The sequence below is a fragment of the Scleropages formosus genome, chromosome 17 (genome assembly GCF_900964775.1).
Source record: "Scleropages formosus chromosome 17, fSclFor1.1, whole genome shotgun sequence".
In the NCBI taxonomy this organism is placed as follows: Eukaryota; Metazoa; Chordata; class Actinopteri; order Osteoglossiformes; family Osteoglossidae; genus Scleropages; species Scleropages formosus.
Genome location: NC_041822.1, coordinates 5828801 through 5841273, shown reverse-complemented (window position 1 = coordinate 5841273; position 12473 = coordinate 5828801). Strand labels below are relative to the sequence as shown.

Here is a 12473-nt window from a genome sequence, read left to right as displayed (position 1 = left end):
TCTCTCCGCTGAGGAGCTCTGTCGTTGGCAGTTCTAGAGCTTTGTGGCCCAATCAAGTGAATCACGCACCTCAGGTGAGGGATACTATGCTGAACAAAAGAGAATGATCATTTTCTGTGGTTTACCGCATGCCGGAACCCAGAAGGAATGGTATGCAAAGAGGCATGCCCAGGGTGATGTATTCAGGGTATTTTCAAGATAGGGTGTCCATGTAGATGATTGGCATGTCAATATACCTTGTTTGGTTTCTCACATTGACAAATTACTGAAATACAGACTTCTGCATACAAATCATATTCGCCAGTATTAAACAATCAAAGCTGCCCAAAAAGCATAACCTGCATCCAAGCAAGTGCAGTATTTCTTAGCAAATTCCCATGTGAATAGTAAGATACTTGTATTTGTGGTGCTCTCGATGTAATCGATTTGGATGATATCATACTTATATTTGGCTCTGGTCCACCGAAACCATCCATCCGTTTTCTTGACTGCTTAGACATTCTAGGGGAACACAGTCGTAGGCCTTCTCCAAGTCCACAAAACACATGTAGACTGGATTAGTGAACTCCCATGCCCCCTTAATTATCTGTGAGAGGGTAAAAAGCTGGTCCACTGTTCCGTGGCCAGGACGGAATCCACATTGTTCCTCTTCAATCTGAGATTCAACTATTGGCCGGAGCCTCATTTACAGCACCCTGGTATAGATTTTCCCAGGGAGGCCGAGAAGTGTGATAAGTGTGATACCCCAATAGTTGGCACACACTCTCTGGTGCCCTTTCTTAAAGGTAGGGATCACCACCCCACTTTGCCAATCCAAAGGCACTGTTCACTGAAACACACACAGTCTGAATCCTCTTGTCCCAAGCGGGGTCATGGCAAACCAGAGCCTAACCCAGCAACACGGAGCGCAAGGCTAGAGGACACACCCAGAAGCAGGACCCGGCCAAACCCAGTGCGCCACCGTGCCCCCATCCGCTGAAACCTTCTCCCTAAATAGTCAGGGAGTTTCTGTCTCAATGGCATTGACATTATACATGTATGTCAACCTTTTTGACAATTTGATTAACACCCCTTTTGTACATTTACTTAACTAATGCTTTCTGCCCAAGAGACCTGCATTGTTCAGCTGATGTATCCGTTTATAGAGCTGGATAATTTTTACCGTATCAGTGCGGTGTAAACACCTTGCTCAAGGGCGCTACAGCCAGAGGAGGGATTTGAACCTACGTTCTTGAAGCGCAAGGTGGCAGCTCCAACCATTACCCTACCTGCTGCTACTTATACTCCCGAGAGACAAGAGCTCATTGCACTCGAGCACTTGTCACGTCTATAAACCAGTCGGTTATCTTTTACGTTGCGCACGCCTTCCTCTTTGGAAGAATTGTTGGGAATCAATTGAAATTTCCCACCGTTCACTTTGGTGATTTCTAATTCCTGCCCCACATGTACTGGCAACTCTGATACAGGAATTGAATCTGAGGTAACCGATCAATTCCAATTAAACTCAGAAATGACCTTTACTCTGCCTGTACCTGTCAGGCTCTTCAACCTGAGTAATAGTCGTTATTCATACAGTCTTCTCGCTCCGAGCAGCTGTGCAGGGTGCTGACGCCCGAAGGCCCTCTTTGATTGCCCGTGCACCTCAGCCATCCTCTGCCAAGCTGTGACACAGACCTGGTGTGGGGGCCCACGCGACGGGCCTTCTGTTGCGCTGCCTTGCTGTCAGTGCGGCTGCTCGACAGGCCTCCTCTCTCGCTGCCACGGGGCAGAGACAGGCCTTAGGCCGGGAACCGGCGCCCGTGTTTTTAATGGCCGTCAAACGCCAGCGCCTCTGACACCTCTGAGGCACCGCTCCTGTGTGCCAGGGTGAGCCTTCCACGCTGCCGGCCCCCTAAACACTGCATGAGCAACACTTCGGAATCACTTGTGGAATGATATGTCATTTGTGGGGGAACTTGTCAATTTCCACACTATTAGTGGCTTCCGGGCCTAGAGTGCCGTTCGCGGGGGGCAATCCGCTGAGGTAAACACGTAACGCAATGTTGAACGTGTCAACCCGGGTGCCGTGCACATCTGTTAACATTAATGCGAAGGCTGCTAGGTAAAAACCTTTTATTGCGTACCGTTTCATTAGCGTGCGACGTAAATGCTGAACTTGTAGCCGAGAAGCTGAACGTGGAAGCAAATGAAAGGCGGCTTCAAAGTCCTTGACGTGCAGCGGCTGAAGCTGTACCGAGCTCTCCCCCCTTGTCACGTCTCTACTTGGCATGAACGGAAAGCCTTGACCTTTGTAAAGTTTACCACTTTAAATATTTTGGTTGGGGTTATGATGGATCCTTGAAGTGCTAAGCCTATGCAAGGGCCTGATTAGGCACTTGTTGCTCCGATCCTGCACTCTGTCTTACAGGGTGTCACTCTTTGTTTGAAAGGAGCACTTTTAAGCAAACACAGGTACCTGTCTGAGAGTGCACTGGCACCTAACATAGTGTGAACAGGCTGGTAAGGAAAACCACTCCACCGCTGACAGCTGGTAATATGGGCCGGCTGGGTTTTTCTGTTTTTTTTTCTTCTTCTTCTTCTTCTTCTTCTTCTTCTTCTTCTTCTCCTTCTTCTTCTCCTCCTTCTCGTCATCTTCACAGCCTGCCGACCGCCAATCAAAGCACGATCTCGGCCGCTTCCCTCCTAATGGAAAGTGAGACGGGATGCGGATTTGCTCGCAAGTGTCGAGTGTGGTGTTGCAATTGAGTGGCCTGATTTTGATCGCGCGCTAAACGTCTGCTGGGGAAATACAGTACATGGTTTATAGGCTGAGCATCTCAATCTACAGCATGACCCTTGAATGTAAAATGCAAATGATCAAAGCCTTGCCCTGCATATTCATGCTGATAAATGGTCCCATAATGGTTTATCTGACTTGCATCCCTGGCCATCGGGGCTTGATTAGTAGTTTAGTTGGCTTCTGAGAAATCTAGGATGTGTATCTGATTAGGGCACCTCAAAACCAAATAATCTTATTTCATAAATCCTCTGCAAGTTATAATGACTTCATGCATTAGAGCAGAACTGCAGGAATAATCAGGGCCAGGTCAGGAAGTACAGTACTGCTTTTATTCTGGAAATATAAGTAACCACACCAAAGGTTGAGTGGATTAAACGTTTATCTTTAGCAACTGCCCCTGTTCGCTAAAAGTTTATTCTGCCAAAGAGCGGGGCTTATCCAGCGAAAGCCCGACAATGAAGAACTCGGAACTTACGAGCGCGGCAAAGCGCCGGGGTCCCGATAAGAAGGGACAGGAAAGCTAAATTCCAACGGTAAATTCTTATAATCCGAATGTATTGTGTCCCCGCGTCATTTTATCCTATTCTTTACAAGTGAAACAATCGAGAGGCTTACGGCAGCTTACTGACAAAACACCCACGTTCACGAAGGCTTCTGTTGTCACAAGGTGTACCTTTTTCTGTTCGACCCAAAGCAAGAACCTAACATTAAATAGCTGCCGTGTCACTCTGTGCCGCTCTCTTCATAAATCACAGCAAAGTTTATGGATTACCTAAGTGCTTACAATAGAAGAATGATAAGGTATGGCTAAGAATTGGCAAAGATGATAGGGAGTTACAGAATGAAATGTTACGCTCCATGTGGGACTTTGTTTGACAGTCGCTGTGCTGAGAGTCTCCGATAACTAACATGGAAGCTGTTATGTACACTGCAACAGTGCTCTTGTGCCTTATTGGTTTTCCCCCCTCCGCTTTCAAATTTGCACTTAACACCTTCCTGTGGATAGGCTTCTCATTTATCAACTCTGTTTGTCCCGCTGACAAGCGGGCTGCTTCCTGAATATCAATATCGGCCAAGACAATACATGGGTCCGCTGAGCGAGTAACCTTCAGCTAAATGTCATTCTGCTTAATCCTATTTGAAAATTAAACATTGAAAAACCTTCACCGCTCTTCCCCTCCCCATCTCGCACGCCCGTGACATTTGTAAATATTATGTTTTTCTTGTTCTTGTTATTTGTTTGTTGGTTTTAAATAATGACTGACTACAGATGATAAAGTGCAGCGATTGGATTTTTTCTAACGTTTTTTTTTTATGTAGTGACCCTCTCGGGCAAATCCAGCCCTTGGAGTTAAAATGGCAGCTTGAGAAGCGGTGGAAGTGGTTGGCCTGGTGCGAGCGTGGGGAGGCGAAATATGCCCCCCCCCCCCCGCCCCATCGACTGCCACCCAAGCTCGCCGCGCCGGGAGAAAGCCGCCTCACTCGACGCGATAGGAGCGACGTGCCAGAGATGGGCCTTTCATGCGAGCCACATATATTTACATAAACAAATCCTCTCCGTATAGAAGGTAATTACTGCGGTGACAGTCTGGGGCGGATGGGAAAGGGGTTGTCTAATGTAACAAGATGCACATTGACTGAAGCAGAAACTCCATCAAAGTGCTCGCAGAGGGACCCGCTTCTTTGTATGCGCAGAACACAACCTATAATAGCGGAATGCTTTCCTCTCAGATATATGATTAGTCTCCGTTGTCTTGTTTGAAGACACAGCTTTCTTGTGCGATAAAAAATACTGCTTGGTTGAATCCAGCGGCGCGGGGAAATCTCTTACCATTAAATACTCTTTTCCCACGTGTGGCGTTTTGATGGCCCGTCCAAGAGCGGAGACATCGTGTTATGAAAACTTGGGGCTGAACTCCATGCAAACCTGACCAGAACTAGCGGTCGGGCTGAAATTTCGCCAAAATGTACTAAAATTACCACTCAAAGCATCAAAGCGTCGGGTTCAGCGCCCGCCGGTGCCGTTCCGCACACTGATGGCCTCTTGTGTCTGTTGCCTGACTTCGCTGGCCCTACATTACAGGCTGAACCCCAGCTGGCACGGAGCAAAGTGAAGGTTGAAAGCTGTTTGAAAGTCTCAGCTGACGCTGTTCGGCTACAGATCATTCTGGGTTCTTGCAGTATAACCTTTCCATTAAATTTCAAACTCATTTCCTCCACTCTAGTGGAATGACACCCTGATACCTTACTTTGGATTTTGGTGTTGACTGTAACAAAAAGATTGATCTATTTTACACGTAACATGTATAAAAAGGAATTTGCCATCATGCTATTGAGGGAAGTGAAGTTGTTTAAATTTCCCTCGGTACCCACAGGCTTGTGCAACATGATCCGTTCTGATCTCCTGCACTGTATCTCTAAAGTTTTGCAAATAAAATCGATCGTGTTGGGGGAGCAGTGCCGTAGCGGGTTTGGCCGGGTCCTGGTCTCTGGCGGGTCTTGGGTTCGAGTCGTACTCGGGGTGCCTTGCAGTCGACTGGCGTCCCGTCCTGGGTGTGTCCTCTCCCCCTCCAGCCTTGCGCCCTGCGTTGCTGGGTTAGGCTCCGGTTTGCCGTGACCCCGCTTGGGACAAGCGGTTTCGGACAGTGTGTGTGTGTGCGTGTGTGTGCATGAGATTGATCATACTGTCATTGCTTGGATGTCCACATCGGTACCTCTCCGAGGCAGTGGATCTCTTCACTATACCCGCTGGACAGACCATGTAAAAAAGAACACATGAAACCCCGTTCATGGATTTCAAAGATCATGGGAACTGTTTCCACCCATCTGGAAAACTCAAGTCCTCCTTGAAGCCTTTTCGTGTACCGTACCAGTCAAAAGTGTGAGTAAAAGTGTGCAGGAAATTAGTTATTTCACAAGTGATTCAATGAACAAGCTTGAGCAGGAAATGAGGCGACATGTTTTCCCAGCTCTTTGCGGAGATTTCGAATGCATGTGGCTTCCTTTGCTTTCACTCTTGTGCCCAGTTCACCCCATACAAGTGCTGTCCAGTCCACCCACGTACACTTTAGACTAGTGCTGTCTCCTGATAGGACAACTTATCTTCTTATTTTTTGCCTTTCCTGTCTGTCCCTGAAAACTACAGCTGATAAATAACGTAGCTTCTTCATTACTGTCAACCTCTGAAAATATTGCAACTACAGTTACGTGTATGTTATGTCTTGCCTTGTGTCTTTCTGGCTCTGAAAAGTTGTGAAATGGCAGAACATTTGCTAAAGTCATGCTGAGATTTGAGGTACCTATGGCAGTCTTGGTCAGTAAGTCACAAGGCTTGTTTCTTGTCCTTTTTTCCCTGTTAAACATCTTTTTTGTGGGCTGAAAACTCACATCCTCTAACATGTACTTTGGTTGACAAAACCCCCCTGATTACTCTTTGTCTACCACTTCGGAAACCATTGATGTATTAAAAAGTAAATTTAAGGTTCCAACACTTATCCACATGTTGGGTTCCAACACGAGACTGGATTGGCTTCGTTAAAAAAATTGCCCGGATAAATAGATACAAGCGTGAAACTAAGCTGTATGACTCTTTTAGCTTTGCCGGAGTTCAACTCAATAGCAACCAATTATTAAAAAAAAATACAAAATGGTATGTTGCTTTTCAACAGTACGCTAATAATATTTATATAATAATTATATAACAGTATCAACATCAGCAACAAATGAATGGCAAGAATTCTGTAATGAGACTTTTTGGTGATGCATTCCAGAAAATATAACTGTGAGTCTTATTTTCCATATAGGCAGAAAAAATATTGATTTGGATAAATTTAATATGAATTGAACAGTGTAAATGTAACACAAAGAAGAGAATCAAGGGGAATGCAGGAGAAGACTGTTTCTTTGGAAGCTGATTGTGAGCACAGTGATTTTGTGATGTGGGAACAAAAGCATTCTGCACTTGATCTCCATGTTGAACTCCTTGCAGAATCTCAAAATAGTGGGTTTTTCAGAGAGATACGGTCTGCGCGTTGTAGTAATGGGGTGATGAAGGGATAGCACTAACACAGTTCTGTCTTTGCATTTCAGGTGGGAAATGCAGGATGCTGCTCCACTTGAAGATGAAGAGAAAACTCTGGTGGATCACTTACACAAGGCCTATTTCAACACGAGCTCAGGATCATAGGGCTGGAACCTGGAAGCTGCTCCGCCAGACGGCAGCAAACATATGAAATTAAAAATGTATTTCACATAAATTTCTTACTTGTGACATAGCTTTTTTTGTAAAACTGGTATTTTCAGTGGAGGTGAAGGCAGTACAATGAGAAATAACAAATATCTAGTCCTGTACACGAAACGATTCTTCGGTTATTCGTCTGTCGAGTAAAGGCTACGCTGCTTCCATTATCTTTTGTGTGTGTTTTTAAATTTTTGTTTCACAGTCTTGCATTTTTGTTGTGTTTTCTTTGTCTGAATAAATTACAATCGTAATAGCATGTTTAGTTTCAAACGTGTTTGTGACAGTCCCCCCCATCAGTCTCTGAGTGTCATTGTTTAAGGCTTTCATTTCTCCTCGTGTCTATTCAAAGCAAACAATGCTGAACCAACATGCTCCAAGATCTGTTTTAAAAGTACAGTTTTTCCTGTAAGAAATGTTTTGTACGGCAATTTTTTAAATTAAGTATTCTCAATATAAAAATATAACTTTATGATTATCTATCACTGTTTGAAGAAGGGACAAAAACATGAATTGGAATGAAAATTCTCTCAACATTTTGTCTTATATTGCTGACTGCTAAGTCTGTGTCCAGCCATAAAATATACACTCCGCTTGTATTTCACCTTTTTGGCTTTATTGATTGGTTGTCTAGCTTGCAGCACTGCACTATAATGTATTATACATTCATTTGTTGTTATAATTTATTATTACTTTTATTACTGGACCTGAAAACTAGAGATTTTAAGAACCATTATTTGGATTTTCATCTGATCCCATTTTGTTGTTTCTATTCTGCAAGCATCTTGTATTTTGAATTTATTATTAAATTCTGAAGTACGGGTTTAGGTGTGTTCATTTTCATGAAATGATGCAAAAACCTAAAAAGTGTACATTTTTGAGTCTGAAGTCATATTTACATTTCTTCATTTAGCAGATACCTTCCTCCAAAATAACTTCCAACACCATGAAGACCATGCAGTCAGCCCACACCTTTTCACCCAGGGTGACGTACTATGCCAGAGACACTACGTATAATGAGTCACACATTTACACACCAGTGAAACACGCAGAGAGACACACTGTGAGCAATCTGGTGTCACCAATTCACCTGAACTGCATGTCTTTGGAATGTGGGAGGAAACCAGAGCACCTGAAGGAAACCCACACAGACACAAGGAGAACATGCCACATAGACTGAGTGGGATTCAACCCATGTTCGTCTTGTATAATTGTTAGTAAAAGGTTTAATGTACAAAAAAAAAAAAAACATTCCACAGAATTTCACAAGGATATAGTTTATTTAGACACTGAAGTATACCTGGTCAGTGCCACTTTTTTGACCTGGTTAATTTAGTGATGGAAACTTGGCCTAAATTTATTCGTTCTTCGCAAGCTGTGAACAGTAAACTCTTAGCAAAATTAATAGTACACAGAATAACTGGAATTATTGTGGTTTCAAAAATGCTACGAAAATAAAAACGCAGGAGAAACGAGAATGAGAGAAGCTGGTACCTTTCTTCTCCCAAACTCTACGTTAATATGAAACCTGCAAGTGACAGGAGTAAGAAGGTCTCGTCACTAGTGGAATGTTTTCCTATGATCTATTTCGCAAAACACCATAATTTAAGGGAGTCAATCGGGAATATAGTGCCATGAGTGACGACGGTGCAGCAAAACGCGCTCCCGCTGTTCGTGTTGCGTCTAAGAAGTTACACAATGTTTCACTTTCGCTTTCATTACAGGGGGGGCGCGCTTTGTCGTGGTGGTGCGGAGGCAGGGGGAACGTGCACGATGCACGGGTCACAGTGTGTGTGTGTGTGTGGAAATGTTACTAACAAAAAATTTATTGTAAACATGATTCTTGCGTCAGTTTCCACACTGTGCCGCCACCAAGTTTCCTAGCGCAAAGAAGTTGTGCGGTCATAACGGTATTAAAACTGACGCGCCGTTGTAATTTTTACAATTTCCACTTTAAAAAAAAATACTGCTTCTCTCCTGTGAAAAGGCACAGTCCGCTTTCCTTGAGCTACTGTTTCTCGCAAAGACAGGACGGCTCGGCGGCGGCGCTGTCTTTTTAAATCCAGCCGGTCGCGTGCCCGGCGCTCGCCGCTTCCGTTTCCCTTATGGCACGTTTCCTTCCTGTTGTTCGGGTTTCTTTCCGAAGCGAGCCGGAGATGCGGCGTGTTTTGTGTTCTTTGCTCTTTCTGGTTGTGGATGGTACGTGAGCGACGCGGACGTGCATGCTCGGGGCGGACGGGTCGCGCGTGGCCTCAGAGTTGCCGCGGTGCGCGGGCGCGCGCAGCGGGGGGAGGGGAGCGCGACGGGGGCGCGCTCACGAACGGTAACGGGGGGTTCGGTCTTTGTGGAGCGCTGCTCCCCCGGTGTCGCCTCTGTGCTGGCGAAGTGGCTAACCAGCCAGCCAGCTAGCTAGCTAGCTAGCTAGTTAGCTAGTCTGTTAGCATGCTAGTTAGCTAGCCAGCTAGCTAGCTAGCTCCCTAGCTAACCGTCAACTGGCTAGCTAACCGTTAGCCTCCGCCTTACGTTTCCGCGCGGCGGAAGCGACCGTGACCTGCGACCCCTGTCGACACTCTGGTGACTGGGCTCGGTGCACAGGGGCCTCTGCGCGCCACTTATTTTTCGTGTGTTCCGCCACTGTGAGATAGCCGGTGGAAAAGTGCTCCGACCGTCGTGGGCTCGTAACAAAAACAACTTGTTTTCCGCGCGTGCACCTGCTGCTGCTGCTGCTCTCTGAGACTGAGGCGCGCGCGAGCCTGTCCAGCAGCAAGTGTCCGCGCGAGTCCACATCCACCCACACACACACACACCGAGCTGTGGGACGCTGTGTGTAATGGCACCAGCCCGGCTGGCAACCGGCGTCACACATCGCGCTGGCTGGATGAATGGCAGAGTCGAGTCCAGCACAGCTGCTTTCCTCCCTTTCTCCTGCCTGTCTTCAGTGTCCTTTCAGTGGACTCTTATCATCCAGGTCATCGCTCACACTCTGTTCCTGTGCCACAAGCACACCACTCTGGTCACTGCCTCAGTCTGTTTGTTCACTCGTGTTTAACTGAAATAGTCCGCTTGTGTGCAAACACAGGGCCTTGTTGTAATGGTCAAGTGCATTTTCACTCTGAGTCTGTTTTACTTTACTTTCTCATCAGAAATGTCATGGTCCTGCATTAATGTAAAAATGTGTTCACAGCTGTGGCACGCAGGGAAAAAAATGCACGGAATTATCGTCGAACAGTGACTATATTTTCTGTCCTCCATCAGTTTAGGGTAACATGCAGTGACTGAGCGGAGAAGGACATCGATGGTTGTGACACCCAATCTGTATGTGTTGTTAATTCTGTGGACGAACATGGCACAGCCTGGGGCTCAAGAAGAGAAGGAGAAGACGACAGCGCTCAAAGGTAGAGAACGTGGACTAATTCACTTGCTTGTGGTATTTTTTTCGGCTGTCATACCTGTAACTTGGAGCTAAAACCGATTGGCACCGGTGAACTGCGCTGTTAGAAGTAAGCGCTGATATTTTTTCCATTTAGCGGACACTCGTCTCCAAAAGCTGAATCCGGTGTTTTACTTGTTTATACAGCTTGGTTATTTTTTCCGCGTTAATTCGGGGTAAGTACTTTGCTTATAGGTACTATGGCAGGAGGTGGGATTTGAACTTGGCTTTATCGAGCGCAAGGGATCGTCTCTAGCCGCTACACCACCTGCTGACATGAGTTTGTTTTACAGTCCCCCCCCCCCCCTCATATTTTGTACATTAAAATGCTCCAGTCAAGTAGACATCCTTTGACAGGTTACTTCACAACGCAGAGCCTAATTACTTTATTTCTTAGCTGACACTTTGTATACAGGATGCTATTTTTTACTGTATTGCTTCTCGATAAATACCCTGATCAGAAGTGTGGCAGCAGGAGCGACGCAGAGCCTGAATGTGCAACCTCCAGGTTACAACTTTGTCTCGAATTACTACCTGTCCTTATCATGCAGCACTCGGCATTGTAACAGTCAAGGACTCGTGGGAAACTTGTACAGGCATTTTTTAAAACAAACACTGAAATTCCCCCCTTGTCTTCTGATGTGAAGGAGTAATGTCAGCATGTTGTTTCATGTGTGTCTTCCAAATGCCCAGCTTGGGCAGGGAACAGTGCGGTCCCGTACAGTAGGAGACCTGCCAAAGCCACAAGACAACGCGTTGGAAGGAGAGCCGCATGCAGCCCAGCACTTCGTCTGGCCAGCTCTCCCCGTCATTATGGTGCCATTCCTGTTTAGTGTACATGCGGCTTGTGAGCATTTCTGACTGGAGTTTACAGAGGCATTCGGGCGGTTCGTCAGGATCTTCATTGGCCCTTATTGAATATGGCAGCGCGTTCTTCGTGGGCAGATGGGCACTACTGTCTCTGCCTGGGTGCCAGTCAGTCACAGTTACTGCCTTTCTGTAGACACGACTCACCTGCGCATTGTCGTTGAGCATCTCCCTTCATTTCTGCACTTTTTTTTTTTTTAACTCACTTTTTCTTTTTAGTGCTCTGACAGTATGCATGTATAAGAACTTGCCCAGTACATTTTTTTTGAGCTCTTGGAGACATCCTGGAGGTTTGCTGGATTTTTTTTTTTTTTTGAGATCTGATGTTATGAGATGATCAACACAGGTGAAAACTGCTGTAATATATGTCTGTGTTGTTTCTTAGAAGACCGAGCCGTTATAATGCGCTAGTGAATTGGACCTTCTCCTTTGTCTGTTCTCTTTATTTAGATTTGCTCTCAAGGATAGACTTAGATGAGCTCATGAAGAAGGATGAGCCGCCTCTTGATTTCCCCAAGACTCTAGAGGAATTTGAGTATGCCTTCAATGACCGTAAGTATGGCTCTGAATGCCTCTGTCAGTTTACTTTGTGAAGTGGGCACTATCATGTGATGATAGTTTCTGTCAGATCAATCATAATTGTGTCAGTGAGGCTCTGGACTCCCTCTCAGATTACTGCACAGTGTACCTGCCATAGGCTGTCAGTAGCCTGCTCATGCTTGCATGGATGCTGATGGGAGATTTGCATAACCCTCTGTCTGATTCCTCTGGGCCTTTCCTGGTTGCTAGTCCTGAATATATTACACCTGGAGCTTTAAAAAAGGGAACTATATATATTATTCTGTGAAAAATGGGTGCCTGGAACTATGTTATAAAGTCATTGGGTTTGCTGTTTTCTAAAAGTCTTGAGCACAGTTTGTTTTTGTATTTTATATTGATGTTTTTTTTTTTCTTTTTTTTTTAAAAAAGCAAAATACACAAACACTTCCTACATGTTTCATGCAGGCATTTTATTTTTATCATAAGGCTGACGGCTTCATCACGGTAGCCCTCAGCTTCTTCATTACTGGAAATCCAAGGTTATGTACACCTAATTAAGCTAAAGAAATTAGAACAGCATGCTAATTATCCAGAAAAAAAGGAAAAAGTTGGAAATGCAT

At 45.3% G+C, this 12473-nt stretch overlaps 2 protein-coding genes across 5 annotated transcripts in view; both read left to right on the top strand.

Moving 5' to 3' along the window:
• The window catches only part of kiaa0825 (KIAA0825 ortholog), a 106930-nt gene extending 99139 nt beyond the window's left edge, over window positions 1–7791 (top strand). For both annotated transcript variants that reach the window (XM_029259389.1, XM_018759233.2), the window contains exon 20: window positions 6869–7791. In XM_029259389.1, the coding sequence (XP_029115222.1) occupies window positions 6869–6965 (97 nt within the window). In that variant the 3' untranslated portion in view covers window positions 6966–7791. The remainder of the gene's footprint in view (window positions 1–6868) is intronic.
• Window positions 7792–8848: 1057 nt separating this feature from the next.
• The window catches only part of arb2a (ARB2 cotranscriptional regulator A), a 128624-nt gene continuing 124999 nt past the window's right edge, over window positions 8849–12473 (top strand). The window contains exons 1-3 of one of the 3 annotated variants that reach the window (XM_018759341.2): window positions 8849–8926; window positions 10272–10411; window positions 11764–11865. In XM_018759341.2, coding sequence (XP_018614857.1) covers window positions 10312–10411; window positions 11764–11865 — 202 coding nt within the window. In that variant the 5' untranslated portion in view covers window positions 8849–8926; window positions 10272–10311. Of the gene's footprint in view, window positions 8927–9120; window positions 9216–10271; window positions 10412–11763; window positions 11866–12473 lie in introns of those variants that run through there. The other 2 variants (XM_018759340.2, XM_018759339.2) reach the window with 2 other exon arrangements.